We start from the raw sequence: 11981 nt of genomic DNA, 5'->3' as shown, positions 1-11981 counted from the left end.
CTCAGAAAAAAGGAGGCAAAATTGCCCTCCCCTATCAAGGCTTATACTCTTCCCTCGCCTATCAAGGCTTATAGAAGAAAGGCCTCTGAACTTCTTTTTATTGCTCACTGCCTTTGCATATTGGAAAGAAAACCAGTGCATGGAAAGAAAATGCATCTTGGAAAGAAAATGCGCATTTGACTCAATTTCTTTCACTAGACCTCTGCCCGGGAGTGCCCGTGAGGGACATGGAGACACAGGCAGTCATGGGAATCTATATTTCACAATGCTTAATATTGTTATTGAAACACTGTCTCTGTTTATTATGCAGGCACGCAGGCGCCTGTGGGTATATACAAACCAGATCGATGATACCAATGTCTAGCTAATATGCACCCATCCAGCTCAGGAGGCTTTCATATGGGAAGACCGTTCTGTAACGAAATACAGCCCCTGCTTCAAATGCCTGGGCAGCTGGCTTGCACCCACTCCTAGACGTTGCCAGATATGTCCTGATCACGTTCAAAAGGACCCCACAGCCTAAACTGAGGTTTCCCGGGCTGCGCCAGAGACTTCATTGAGAATTCCCTTGTTTCCAGCCACCCTGGGGAGAGAGAGCAACTGCATTTGTGCAAAACACAACAGGATGCTGAAGCAAAGACGGGACATGCCCAGCACATTACAGCAGCTCTGCCTTCTCAGGCAAAGCTTTCCCTCTGGTGCTGCTCCAGGCAGCGCGAGGGTCAATCACAGGCTAAATAAGAGCTTTATAGGCCACATCATAAACACTTGGAAAGGCTTTTATGGTCAGGGTCTAAAGGTTCAACAAGCTTTCATTGGCAATAACCTTCTACATGTTTATGGCCTGCATTGTACTTGAGTAGCAGAGACCTTTCCCTCTCTAGCCCTAAAGAATCCTAAGCATCCAGCTAAGTTGATAAAGCCCCACTGCTACAATGCAATCATGACACTTTAATCAAAATAACTGCCCTGGGACCCATTTCTGTTGTGACCTTGGCTGCCAAAGCTTTGACTTCTGTGACTTTTCCAGTGCAGAGCAGTTGGCAGAAGACACCGAGATAATTTTTGCACTTGTGCACGGCAGTGGCAAACACCCTCCTAAGCACCTTCCCAGATGTTTGAGCACGGCTGCCCATGCAGCAGATGGCACTGGCAGGAACAAACCCTGTGGCCCATAAACCGTTTCTTTGCTGCGCATTGTTTTACAAGTGAACTCACCCGCATGTCAAGGCCACAGGGAAAAAGTGGAGTGATGCCTGTTGTACGGCTTTCCCATAATTTCTTTTCCATATTACACACAGTCTAAACTTCTAGCCCCTCGTCCAGTGGTAATTCAAAGACCTTATGATCTGGATGAAGGTGGTCCAGTGGGATCCATTTGTGCATTTGTTTTTATATATTACCAGATTTCCAAGGTCCAAAGGGCCCATTATAGCTGTTATGATGGATGAGAGGAGCTCTGTTCATTTGGATTAACGAAGAGAAGGATGATAGTTGACTGAGATCAAGTCATCTCTAAGTACCTACTTGGGAAAAGATTTCTGGAAGCAGAGGGCTCTTTAGTCCATTAGTCAAAGACAAATCAGGATGCAGTGATGGCATCCTGTAGCTAGACAAATTCAGATCAAGGGTCAGGTGTGCCAGCGATGGGTGTTGGTCATTGGAACACCTTGCTTAGGGCAGCGGTGGTTCTCCATTAGCTGCAGTCTTTCAATCAAAGTCTGAGGGTCTTTTCTGAAAGATTTGCTCTAGCCTAACCAGAGGACAGGGGCTTGATGACTAGCTTGACTGCAGCAGAGAAGCCATGCTCAGGGCATAAAGGCAACCCTAGGCTCAACCAAACCATGAGCATCTCTCAGTGCTTTCTGTGGCTTTAAGTGTTGAGCAGATATTTGCATTCTGGACTATTTCTGTAGTGAACTCCCTTGTTCAGAAGCTGATCCACCGCACCGACCTCCCCAGTGAGCTGGTAACCGAGGAGCTGTGCATTTAAAACTGTCTGCCTTGGAGAGTGAGCACGGGGTACACATCAACAGCTACGTCAGCTCTGGACTTGGTAGATGTGACAGCAACAGGCTTATACAGCTCTTGAATCTAGGTAGCTCTGGCACCAACAGACGCATCGCTGCAGCAAGACAGGCCTTCCCAGAGGCTGTGCAAGCTGACCCGAGCCCCTGGATAGTGGCTAGATGACTGATGGTCCTAACCACTGCTCTAGCCTCCCTCTTGGAAAACCCAGTTGTGGCATCCTAGTGGTTGGACTCAGATCTCCATTCCAAGCCTCTGAAAGCCAGTCTGTTCTACTGTCCGAATTGTCAGCAAATGTTTGAAGCATAAGATGTAATTTGGAAAACCTCTGATGATACTCTAGTAAAACCCTGCTCCCAGGGGAGGGGGACCAGGACTCCTTCTAGGGGCTCTCTTTTGATCTGAGACTCCAGCTGTCCTTGTCTGGGCCACTTCTTCTAAATCAAATATTCCCCAGAGACATCCAGATGGACTGCAGGAAAACCACTGGTCTGGAGGAATTTGACGTTGCATTTATCTGGGACAGCTTGCTTGTTTTGAGCAACGGTTGTTCTTTCTATTGTACCTGCTCCCAAAAAGCAGGAGATTGCAGCTGCCTTGGAAAGCACTGTCTATTAGTTCCTACATACTATCATTGTTGTTTGATAGTACCTATGGCTGTGTGAGGGTTGGGTAAATGCCAAATTCCCCTTACACACATGCATGCGACTGCAGCTGGGTGCCTTGAGAGAAGACGGAGGGCGACGTCCTGGACCCACTGGCATTGGGCGGTTGCTGCTGTTGACTACAACAGAGTCAGGCTTTCATTTTGATAATCCAACCAGATGCTGAATTGCAACAATACCAATTTGTTAAATATTTGCTACCGCAGAGCGGCAAGCCGGCCTCTGAGAACGAGGAAAGACATAGCAATCAGCAGCCTGTGGTTTAGGGCTGCAGTGACTCTGAGCACATGCAGACAAGAAGCCTAAGCAAACACAGAAATGCTGCCAGATGACAGGGAAAATGTTTTGCTCTCGAGTAACCCGCTACTTGAGAGATTCAGTCACAAAAGCTGCCTCATCACTGCCTGGCGGTGCTAGGTGAGCAAAGTGCCACTCACCCAGGAGGAGCAGTGTGAAAAGCAGTCCGCCCTCCTGCAACAGAGATGCCCGTGGAAATAATGTGTTTGCTTCTAATCCTGGACCCCTGGCACTGATTCACTGTCAAGCCCTTTGCACCTTATCAGTCATAGGGTTTCACAGTGCTGCCAGACACAGAAAACAGATTAACACCAATAGATTTTGTGAGCTTTCTGGCTCCTCTCCCTTCCAGGTGCAAAAGCACTCATGCTGGCCCATGCCTTTGTGCAGCCACAGGGCTTTCTTTTCAGCAGCCTAGTCGCCCTTGCAAACCTGGCCTTCAGTAGAATAAATTCCACCAGTCCCACCTCAAGCATAAGTATGATATGGTCTAGGATTAGCAGTCCTGTGCAGGGAGGGGCATGCGTGTTGGATGCGGTGTGCTTACTGCAAGAGGAAGATGCTGGGCTCTGATATCAATGTCTCTGTAGTGGGGCTTGAGCAAACCTTGCAGGGTTGGGCCCTCTGTGCTTACCTTCACATGGTCTATTTTAGATGCGTGCATTATTAAATCCCCTATCTTTGGCTCTCCACCAAATGGTAATAAAGCAGATAAAATACCTTGCACACCACACGTTCTCACAGTAGTGGGCTGGTTCCTTTCTTGCTTTCTGCTGGATTCCACCATCAAGTCTTCTTGCCCATGTTTTGGTGCATGGCGTTTATATATCCGGTGGGGTCGGGCTGCGCGGTCTTCATGCGTATTTACAGGCAGAGGCTCAATTAAATAGTCTTCGTTAGCAAGCCGAAATGCACCTTTCTGGGAGGGGAGAGAAAGTCAGTGTCATTTGCAGAATATGTCAACTTACCATGGAGACAATAACAGGGTTTGCCGAATATTTTGTGCAGAAACAGATGTTTTCTGAACCAACTGCTTCTACCTCTTTATCGGAGTGCTGAACTACAAACTCCCAGACACAGAGGAACAAGCCAAAATGAACTAAAAGTCCCATTCTAGCCTTGAGATTCAGAAAGCAGCATTTTTGCGCATGTAGTAAAGTTAAGCTGATCCTGTTGCCAAGGTGCAGGTAGAAATGTGGCAGAACAGTAGGGTTATTTGACCCTGAGGCACTCAGTAGCAGCCAAGATGGAGATGGAGCCAGATGGGGCCTTCTCCAAATGTGCTGGCACAGAACATGCTGAGAAGGAAGCAGGCACGTGTTCCAGTATACTGGGAGAAGCTTTTTTTTCTCCCCTATATCAGTCACACTCTGTCTTCTGCCCTCATTGGAAAGGTTCTTCCGTGTGCTACTGTGACAGCCCAAAATATTACTGCTTACCAAGGAGCATTGGTAAGGTGCCAAGATATTGGAAGCCAGCTGCGGCTGCCTTTCTGCACCGTCCAAGCCACTCGTGGTTCTCAGGCTTCCTTAGCCAGAGGCCATGTATCCTGTCCTCACACATCAGGACATCCTCAGGGAAGCAGAGAAGCAGGAATCTTCAAGAGTATCCGATCAGGGCGGGATCTCGAGCATCTGAGGCAGCTCAGAGGGCGCTTGTACACGTGACGCCATGACCATGTACACATGATGAAATGTCACTTTGTGTGGCTTAATGGCATCACACCGTACAAGTGCAAGACTTTCGGGCATTTTAAATGAGTCTGCATCATTGCAAACTAAATGACATCCTGATGTCGTTTAGTTCGCAACATTGCAAACTACAATGATGCAGGTGTCAGCTCGTCCCCCGGACTGCGGGAAAGGTGGGCAGGCTCTGCAAAAAAATGGATCAGGCCCCTCACCGCATCTAGGTGCCTGCTGAAGACAGAAGCAGTGAGGGGCCTGATCCTTTTTTTCTGATCCTGGGCAGCCCCGAGGGGTGGAGGGAAGGACCGGGGTCCCCTGCAGCTCAGGGGCTGCTCAGCCCACTGGCAGCTTTCCCCTTGGCTGTGGGCAGGCTCTGCTGAAAAAAAAAAGGATCGGACCCCCTTGTCGTAACAGTCCTGGAAACCCCTAAATTGAAATGGTAGGTTTCAATTAAAAACCCACCATTTCAAGTTCGGGGCATAGAATGCAACCCTACAGACTAAACCCCCGTCCCGTGTCCCGGTTCCCAGAGTTACTAAGTGAGACAAACTGCATTCACTGTCAGTGCAACAAGGAGACGATGTGCTGTTGACATCTTTCCTTCGGTGGGAACTGAAATCCAAAAAGCTTCTGTTTGGTTAATAATAAACTCTCTGGTGCCTGACTCACATGGAGCACCCCGGCCTGGCCTCGGACCAAAGAGCCCACGATAGCAAGCTATCGGAAATGCTTCTGTTCTCCTGACTTTGCTCTGTGCATCCCTTTCATCCGACAGGGCGTTCCCCAGCAGGAGTCGGCAGGTTTATCACACGTGGGTGCCCACACAGCTATGGGGAGGTATCGCTGCCAGAAATATGTTGTTTAAATGCATTCTCATGCTTTAACATAACTCGGTGGGGTCTTAACTGTGTGAATTGCTGCAGAGTAGCCTTGTCCTGTCTCGAGTTTGTCTGCAACAGTCGGAGGAGCGGTGTGCTGACTCAGAAACCCATTGCCGCTGGGCTTTGTTTATTATGCTTTGTGATCTGACATTTCCACTGTCTGCAGACCACGAGGAAGAAAAAAAAAAGGGGAAGACTACAACATGGCACAATAAAGCTGGTTTTCTTAGCCTCTCATGTTTGATCCAGGGAGTGTGATCACTAGCTCACTGTGCTGTGTGTGCACTGAGGCCTAAGAGCACTTCGGGCTCCTTGCTCTCCAGGGCTCCTGTCACACGGTGGAAATCTTCCAGCTGCAGAGCATGCACGCACAGCGCAACACACCTACCAGGCGGCACTCACAACCCCTGTGTTGCGTGCGGATTTAATGGCGTATGGAGAGAGGGAAGTTTCTGGTGCTACGTGCTCAGAGTCTCCAAGCCAGAGAGGAGCCAAAATGCTACTCAGTGGCCACGGATACAAGAGACGCTTGCTGCGCAGTAGCGTTGCAGGGCAACGCCGGTTACTATGCAGTCATTTAGTACTTGGGCATGCAGGTACTAAATGACTGTGCAATAACAACTGCACAGTCAGCATCTCGTGTAGACGCGGCCCCTGTACTCCAGTCTCCCATAAACAGGTGAGGTCCAACATGCAATGGCAGACTTTCCCCCCAAGTTAGGCCCTGCCCCTGCTCTTGTATCCACAAAGGCAGGTCCTCCTGAATTACATTTTGGGGCTCAATCAGAGGAGCCCAGCTGTATGGATCCAGCCTCAGGACTGTGGCCTTTGTTAGCCATGCTACCTCAGTGGCTTCCCTTGCACAAGGCTGGGTGGGGGGGTGTCTTCATTTTCAGATGCTGAGCACCTGCGGATGTCAGATGGAGCCATGAAGGCTCAGAGCCTCTGGGGATCCAACCCCTGCTACCCAGATTCGTGTCTCATCCTGCCTGCCTCTCCCTTATCTCTGCTGCCAGCATCAGCCACAACACCGGCCCTCGCGCCTTCCCCTGCCTGCTACTGTTCTGGTTGCCTCTTGAAAAGAAAATGACCTCCTGAGTCCAGCGTGCTGGGTACTCACCCCATCCTCTCCCACGGCTCAGGAACACGAACCAAAGACTCGGGAGAGTTTGTGTTTGGAGCAGACCTCCCAGCAAGGCCTACCTCTCCTGGGGATGTTAACGGTTGGGGATCTCACAGCAGACCCCATAGCTGGGACTCCTCTGGTCTTTCTGAGCCCCTCCTCAGCCACTCTCCCTCATCTGAGGTGACCGAGCTTTGGTTGGTTTTTTTGTGCCTGCTGCTCATGAGAGGCAGCTGCGTTTAAGGGACTGAAGCCCCAAAAGCTTAGCTTTCATCACAGAATCACGCTGTCCATCTGCCGCCTTCTCATTCACAACCCAGCCAGCCTTTCCTCAACTTGCATTTTTTTGGTGATGCATTCTATACTCGAATCCAAGTAATGATGCTTTCATGCCATGCATGTGATTTGTGGACCTGAAATTGTCCACTACTCCCTTTATCCCCCCCAAATGCAGGCGCAGCCATGCAGGAAAGCAGCTAGTGTGTGTGTGTGTGTGTGTGTGTGCGCGTGCGTGCTTGCACACATTCAGGGGTGGAAAACACCATCCCCTAGAATGTGCTGAAACGCTTCCAGCGTGTATGTTGGCTGCCCAAAGACCTACACACACAGTTTAGCCTTCCAAAGGACCAGGGTCCATCACAAGACTTCGTCCCAGACAAATCTTTCAAATAAATGATAATCAGCAATGATTGGGATTTGCTCGGAGTGTCTATATTTAAAGCTAATACTACCACTAATTTAAAGTCAATTTTACCACCATTTTTCAATCCTGATAGTCTATCAGACTAGAGTCCTAACTGTCCTGATCTCGTGTCACTGGTCGAGATCACCTAACACAAATCTGGAATGGAAAGGATCCTAAGCAACATACGGTTATTCTAACTTACATGAATAACATGCTAGAGCAGATGTTGCACAAAAAGAAGAGATGAGCTCCTTGGCCTCTAGGAATGCTAATTACACTTGATCTTGCCATAAGTAGGAATTTCAGGTCAAGTCATTTGGATAAAACAACTTGGAATTGCAAAGTGTTTTCAATGGAAGCAGCACAAGGCTTTTAGTGTAAGGTATGTTCATCATATATAAATGCAAGCCACTGTCCCCCGGGCCTGTAGCACTAAGCTTCTGCACCACGGTGCTGTCTAGCTTGTTCACATTCGGCAATGCCTAGCATAATTCCAAGTGATATGTGATTCATCCTTTATAACAAACCCACAGTGCTTGCTGCATTATAGTTTCAACAGCAATCACGTAACACAGGTTGTATGGTGTTATTACAGCTTCTGGGGTTTCTTAGCTTTTGGGTGCTGAAAAAAAAAGCAGGTTTAATTTAAAAATACATAAATGCATAAGCCAGTTTGAATGGCCCAGTGTTTTGGAAGCAATTTACCACCTACATTCCCTGGTGATTCTCAATAAATGGAAATATAACAACGGTCCATCACCAGTCCTGCCGCACTTTGCGTTGGGAATTTTGTTAACAACTCTTCTGGTTTTGCAATTTTCCTGCCAATCAGTATTTTAGCAGACCTGCTCACATTTCACTTTCCCTGCACTTCTTTAGGAACGTGAGCTCGTCCGTCCCCTTGAAGGGGACCCTGGATGGGTCACTCATAACAAGCCATTTGTTATTTATCTGAATTTCGTTCTCGCTCTTGTTTGTGGGTAATTTGTGGATAGATTTTTGCAAAAATCCATGTATTATTTGTATATTGTTCTAGGAATGGTTTGTGTGACCATACTTCCAGCCTATGAGCAATTTGCAATGGTTCTTCCTTTGAGTAATGTTTTATGCTGAGCTCATGTTGGGGGACTAGCCATATAAGTCATACAGGCTGTGTCTACATGAGATACTTTACTGCACAGTAGACTAATCTACTGCGCAGTAAAGCGCCACTGTCTACACATGCAGGCATTTATTGCACAGTAAATTAACCTACTGTGAAGTAAATTTACTATGCACTAAAGCCAAATAGCATTAATTGCTCACGCAGACATGACCACAGTGTTGTTTTTGGTACCTGACTGGACGAATACCTTGCCCACAAACAGCATTTAGTGTGCCCATGTGAATACTTCCAGGGTGACGAGTTGTGCACAAAGTATCTGTGTGCAAAGGCACCGTCACGTGCGTGTGCCCAGCACTCTCCATTTCTACGAGCACCTTGGCAATGAAAAATGCAGATGTACAAATGTTCACAAAAATATGAATCAGAGTTTGTGCCTGTCTCCTAAATGAATTTGCCTCATTTGAATGGATGTTCGTAGATCTTCTCCACAGCATTTCTCCACCTCTAGAAGCAAGTTGTTGTTACAATCCCAATAACCCAGAGGGTGAAATTGCCCCGGGCCACAAAAGATGTTAGTGCAAAAGGCAGTATTCGACCTCAGCTCCCAACATTATGCCTGGGCCACCAGCTGTTTTCTCCACCCCAACTCTTTTTTCTTGGCAGGCTGAAAACAAAAGCTAGAAACCCATCATATCGTGAGTCCAAGCTGTAAAACTGAGAGGTGGGGGAGTGCAAATTAAAGAGCCTCATTCTGCACTGTAATGAACTGTAATGTGGTGAGAGCTCCCTGAGACCGTTCATATCATGCTGGTCTCAGTACAAACCCAAGGTCCTCTGTACCTCTCATTGCTCTTTCCACAGTATATCTCCTGCCAGTGCCAGGGGAGCAAACCTTTCCTGACCCTGACATGATGCACTCACAAGGACCTCCTGCACCTTTCTTTTTACACCCTAAATCATAAATAACACCCGCCGCAATGGAATGGTCACAGTCATCCTACTTCACCTTTCTGCATGATACACAGGTATCCTGTGTCCCCTGCTTAGATGCCTCTCTTATGGCTTTTACAACTAGACACACTGGAGCTATCACGATTTCCACCAGTTGAGCATGTTCCCCATGCCATCGGTGGTTTCCTCACCCAATTTGGGGGGTAAATTCCTACATTTGAGTATCATTTTTATCTTTCCAGGTCTCTGATTAAAAAGAGCATCATATTCCTGCAGACCCAACCCTTGCACTGAGCAAACCTTGTTCTTGCTTAAAACAGCTGATGTCCTGGTTCTCAACCAGAGACACCTGCTTTGGGACAACAGACAGTCTCACACGCAGGCATCAAACCAAAACCTACTGAACCCTCCTCATCTCTGAATCACAGACCTCTCTCGGTGGGGATAACAGTAGTAGGTCCCTCAGTCTGACTATGGTCAGGCACATAAAGGCAACATGGCACCTTTCACTGCCTCCTGGCAATCAGCATCCTTGCTACCCCAAGACATCTGCACAAGAACAGGGATGTCTAAATCTAACAGCAGGCATTGGGCTGTGGGATCCAGTATTCAAACGTGCCCAAGCAAATAGGTGGGAGGACAAGAGCTAACCTGCACCAGAGAAATCTGCCATTAACTTTACTGGATGCAGAATCCAGCCTGTGGGAGGAAGCTTTGTCCTGAAGAAGGTCAACGGGAGTTTTGTCAGTAAAAGCCTGGATTTCACCCATCGTTCAGGACAGATCAATGTAAGAACTGCCATTTACTGGATCAGACCACAGATCCATCTTGCCCCATCTCCCATGGCACACCGTGGCTGACTGTGCATGCTGAAAGGCAGAGTGAGCTGGGTACAATGTGGGGGTTTTCTACCCATTGTACCCACTGCACCGAAGGTCTGATTCAGAGGCCGTGCCCCTCACTCCCATGCTCAATAGCGACTGAGTTATTTAGTACTTTGATACAAGGTGATTAGTTTCAATGAGTTCCCCGGGAATACTTACCAGCCCATCACAGGTGCTCACAGCTGCCAAACCCCCTTTCAGCGCCTGGCTCTGAACCTCTCCAAGCATGTGGCAGGAATTGTGACCGTAGGAGTGGATCTTGGCCTCAGCGATTCCTCCATAGCGCCGCTCGCTCACAAACCCAGGAGCCAGGAGCTGGCTGTTGAGGCTTAAGTTGAACCTCAGGTGCTGTCCTTTGTAATGCAGTTCATAAAAGGCGGGCAAACCGGTCCTTGGGGAGAGGGCCCTCTTGTGAACTGCGCGCTGAGACAGATCATAGGACAGAAAGGACCCGCTCTCGTCCACCTTGATGGGATGGACGACGTCGTAGTCAGGGGCCAGCTGGAGAATAGGGTCTGGGGAGACAACGTGTGAACTGTCACACACACATAATCATCCCCAAAAAGCACATAGGCACCTTGCTCCAAATCAAATCCGAGAGACTTAAGCACTTATGCAGCAACAAGGAGCCCAAATACTTTGGCGGATGGGAGCCTGTATGTCCCATAGTGTCCCAGCCCTGCAGCTGCCGGCGGGATGATAAATGCCAAGCGTTCAAGAGAGCGCAGAGATACTCCAAGACAATGAAGAACAGGAGCAAAGGGTAACAGAGGGAGGTGTCGTGGGAGCGGAAGGACGGGAATAAAGATCATTCCTCCTGCTGGAAGGTAGTTGGGACACCTGAGTTAACACCTCCACCCCGAACAAAGCGCCAAGGAAATATCCTGTGGGTGTCTGCAAGTGCCACCAGACAAATGAACGCATGGACACATGCTCGGGCTGCTACAAGGCAGCGTGCTCTCCTGGCGAGCACATGTTCAACCTAAGTGGTGGTTAAATACTTGTACTGGATCTGACAAGCAAGGAAACATGTCATGCTTTGCTTCAGGAGACCTTCCCGGCTGCTGGAAAACCCCTGAGACTTGACCCAAACACGATACTAAAAACATTTTAGGATCTATTTTCCTCCACTGGAAGTTTGGTGCCCAGCAAAAGACTTTGTCACAAAAGCGGATGCTTCCCCCTCACCCCTGGGTTTTGGTCACAGCAGGACCTAGCAGACTTGCCTTGCCTGGGTCCCTGCTACCCGTTACATCCATTATGTAATCATGCAATATAGTTTGAGTGCAAAGGAAGGATCATGCCATTCACTGATGAATTGTGCTGTGCACTTCCACTGACCACTCATGCAAGCCGCAAAAACGACCATCCAGACACAAAGAGAGGCAACCTGCCACGAAGCTACCGCTTAGACCGTGTAACGGCTCTACGGCCGGTTTCTCTCCACACTAGCCGTGCAGCCGGCTGCCAGCGGGCTCGGCACTCCTCAGGACCAGGAGGAGGAGGAGGAGGAAGGAAGAGTCAAACCCCAGCCTGGGGATCAAGGCGTTCGAGCTGCCCGCTGCCAGTCCAGGGGAGCAGGGGCACGGCTGGCAGCTGCTTGGTCCGGGCTCCTCCAGTCCCAGCACTGGGGGGAGGCTTCGTGCAGCCGCAGCCCAGAGATCTCCATGCAAT

General features: G+C 48.8%; 1 protein-coding gene across 1 annotated transcript in view; it reads right to left on the bottom strand.

Moving 5' to 3' along the window:
- Positions 1–11566, bottom strand: part of LOC102387075 (A disintegrin and metalloproteinase with thrombospondin motifs 7) — a gene marked incomplete at its 3' end in the record, with an annotated part of 64202 nt that extends 52636 nt beyond the window's left edge. The window contains exons 1-3 of the mRNA XM_025195539.1: positions 11554–11566; positions 10467–10822; positions 3711–3909 (exon numbers count right to left, since the gene is read on the bottom strand). Of these exons, the coding sequence (XP_025051324.1) occupies positions 3711–3909; positions 10467–10822; positions 11554–11566 (568 nt within the window). The remainder of the gene's footprint in view (positions 1–3710; positions 3910–10466; positions 10823–11553) is intronic.
- Between the last annotated feature and the right edge of the window lie 415 nt (positions 11567–11981).

This window comes from Alligator sinensis, unplaced genomic scaffold (assembly GCF_000455745.1).
Source record: "Alligator sinensis unplaced genomic scaffold, ASM45574v1 scaffold334_2, whole genome shotgun sequence".
NCBI classification, from domain to species: domain Eukaryota; kingdom Metazoa; phylum Chordata; order Crocodylia; family Alligatoridae; genus Alligator; species Alligator sinensis.
The sequence above is the reverse complement of the archived record's forward strand: the minus strand, read 5'-3'. Positions and strand labels throughout refer to the sequence as shown.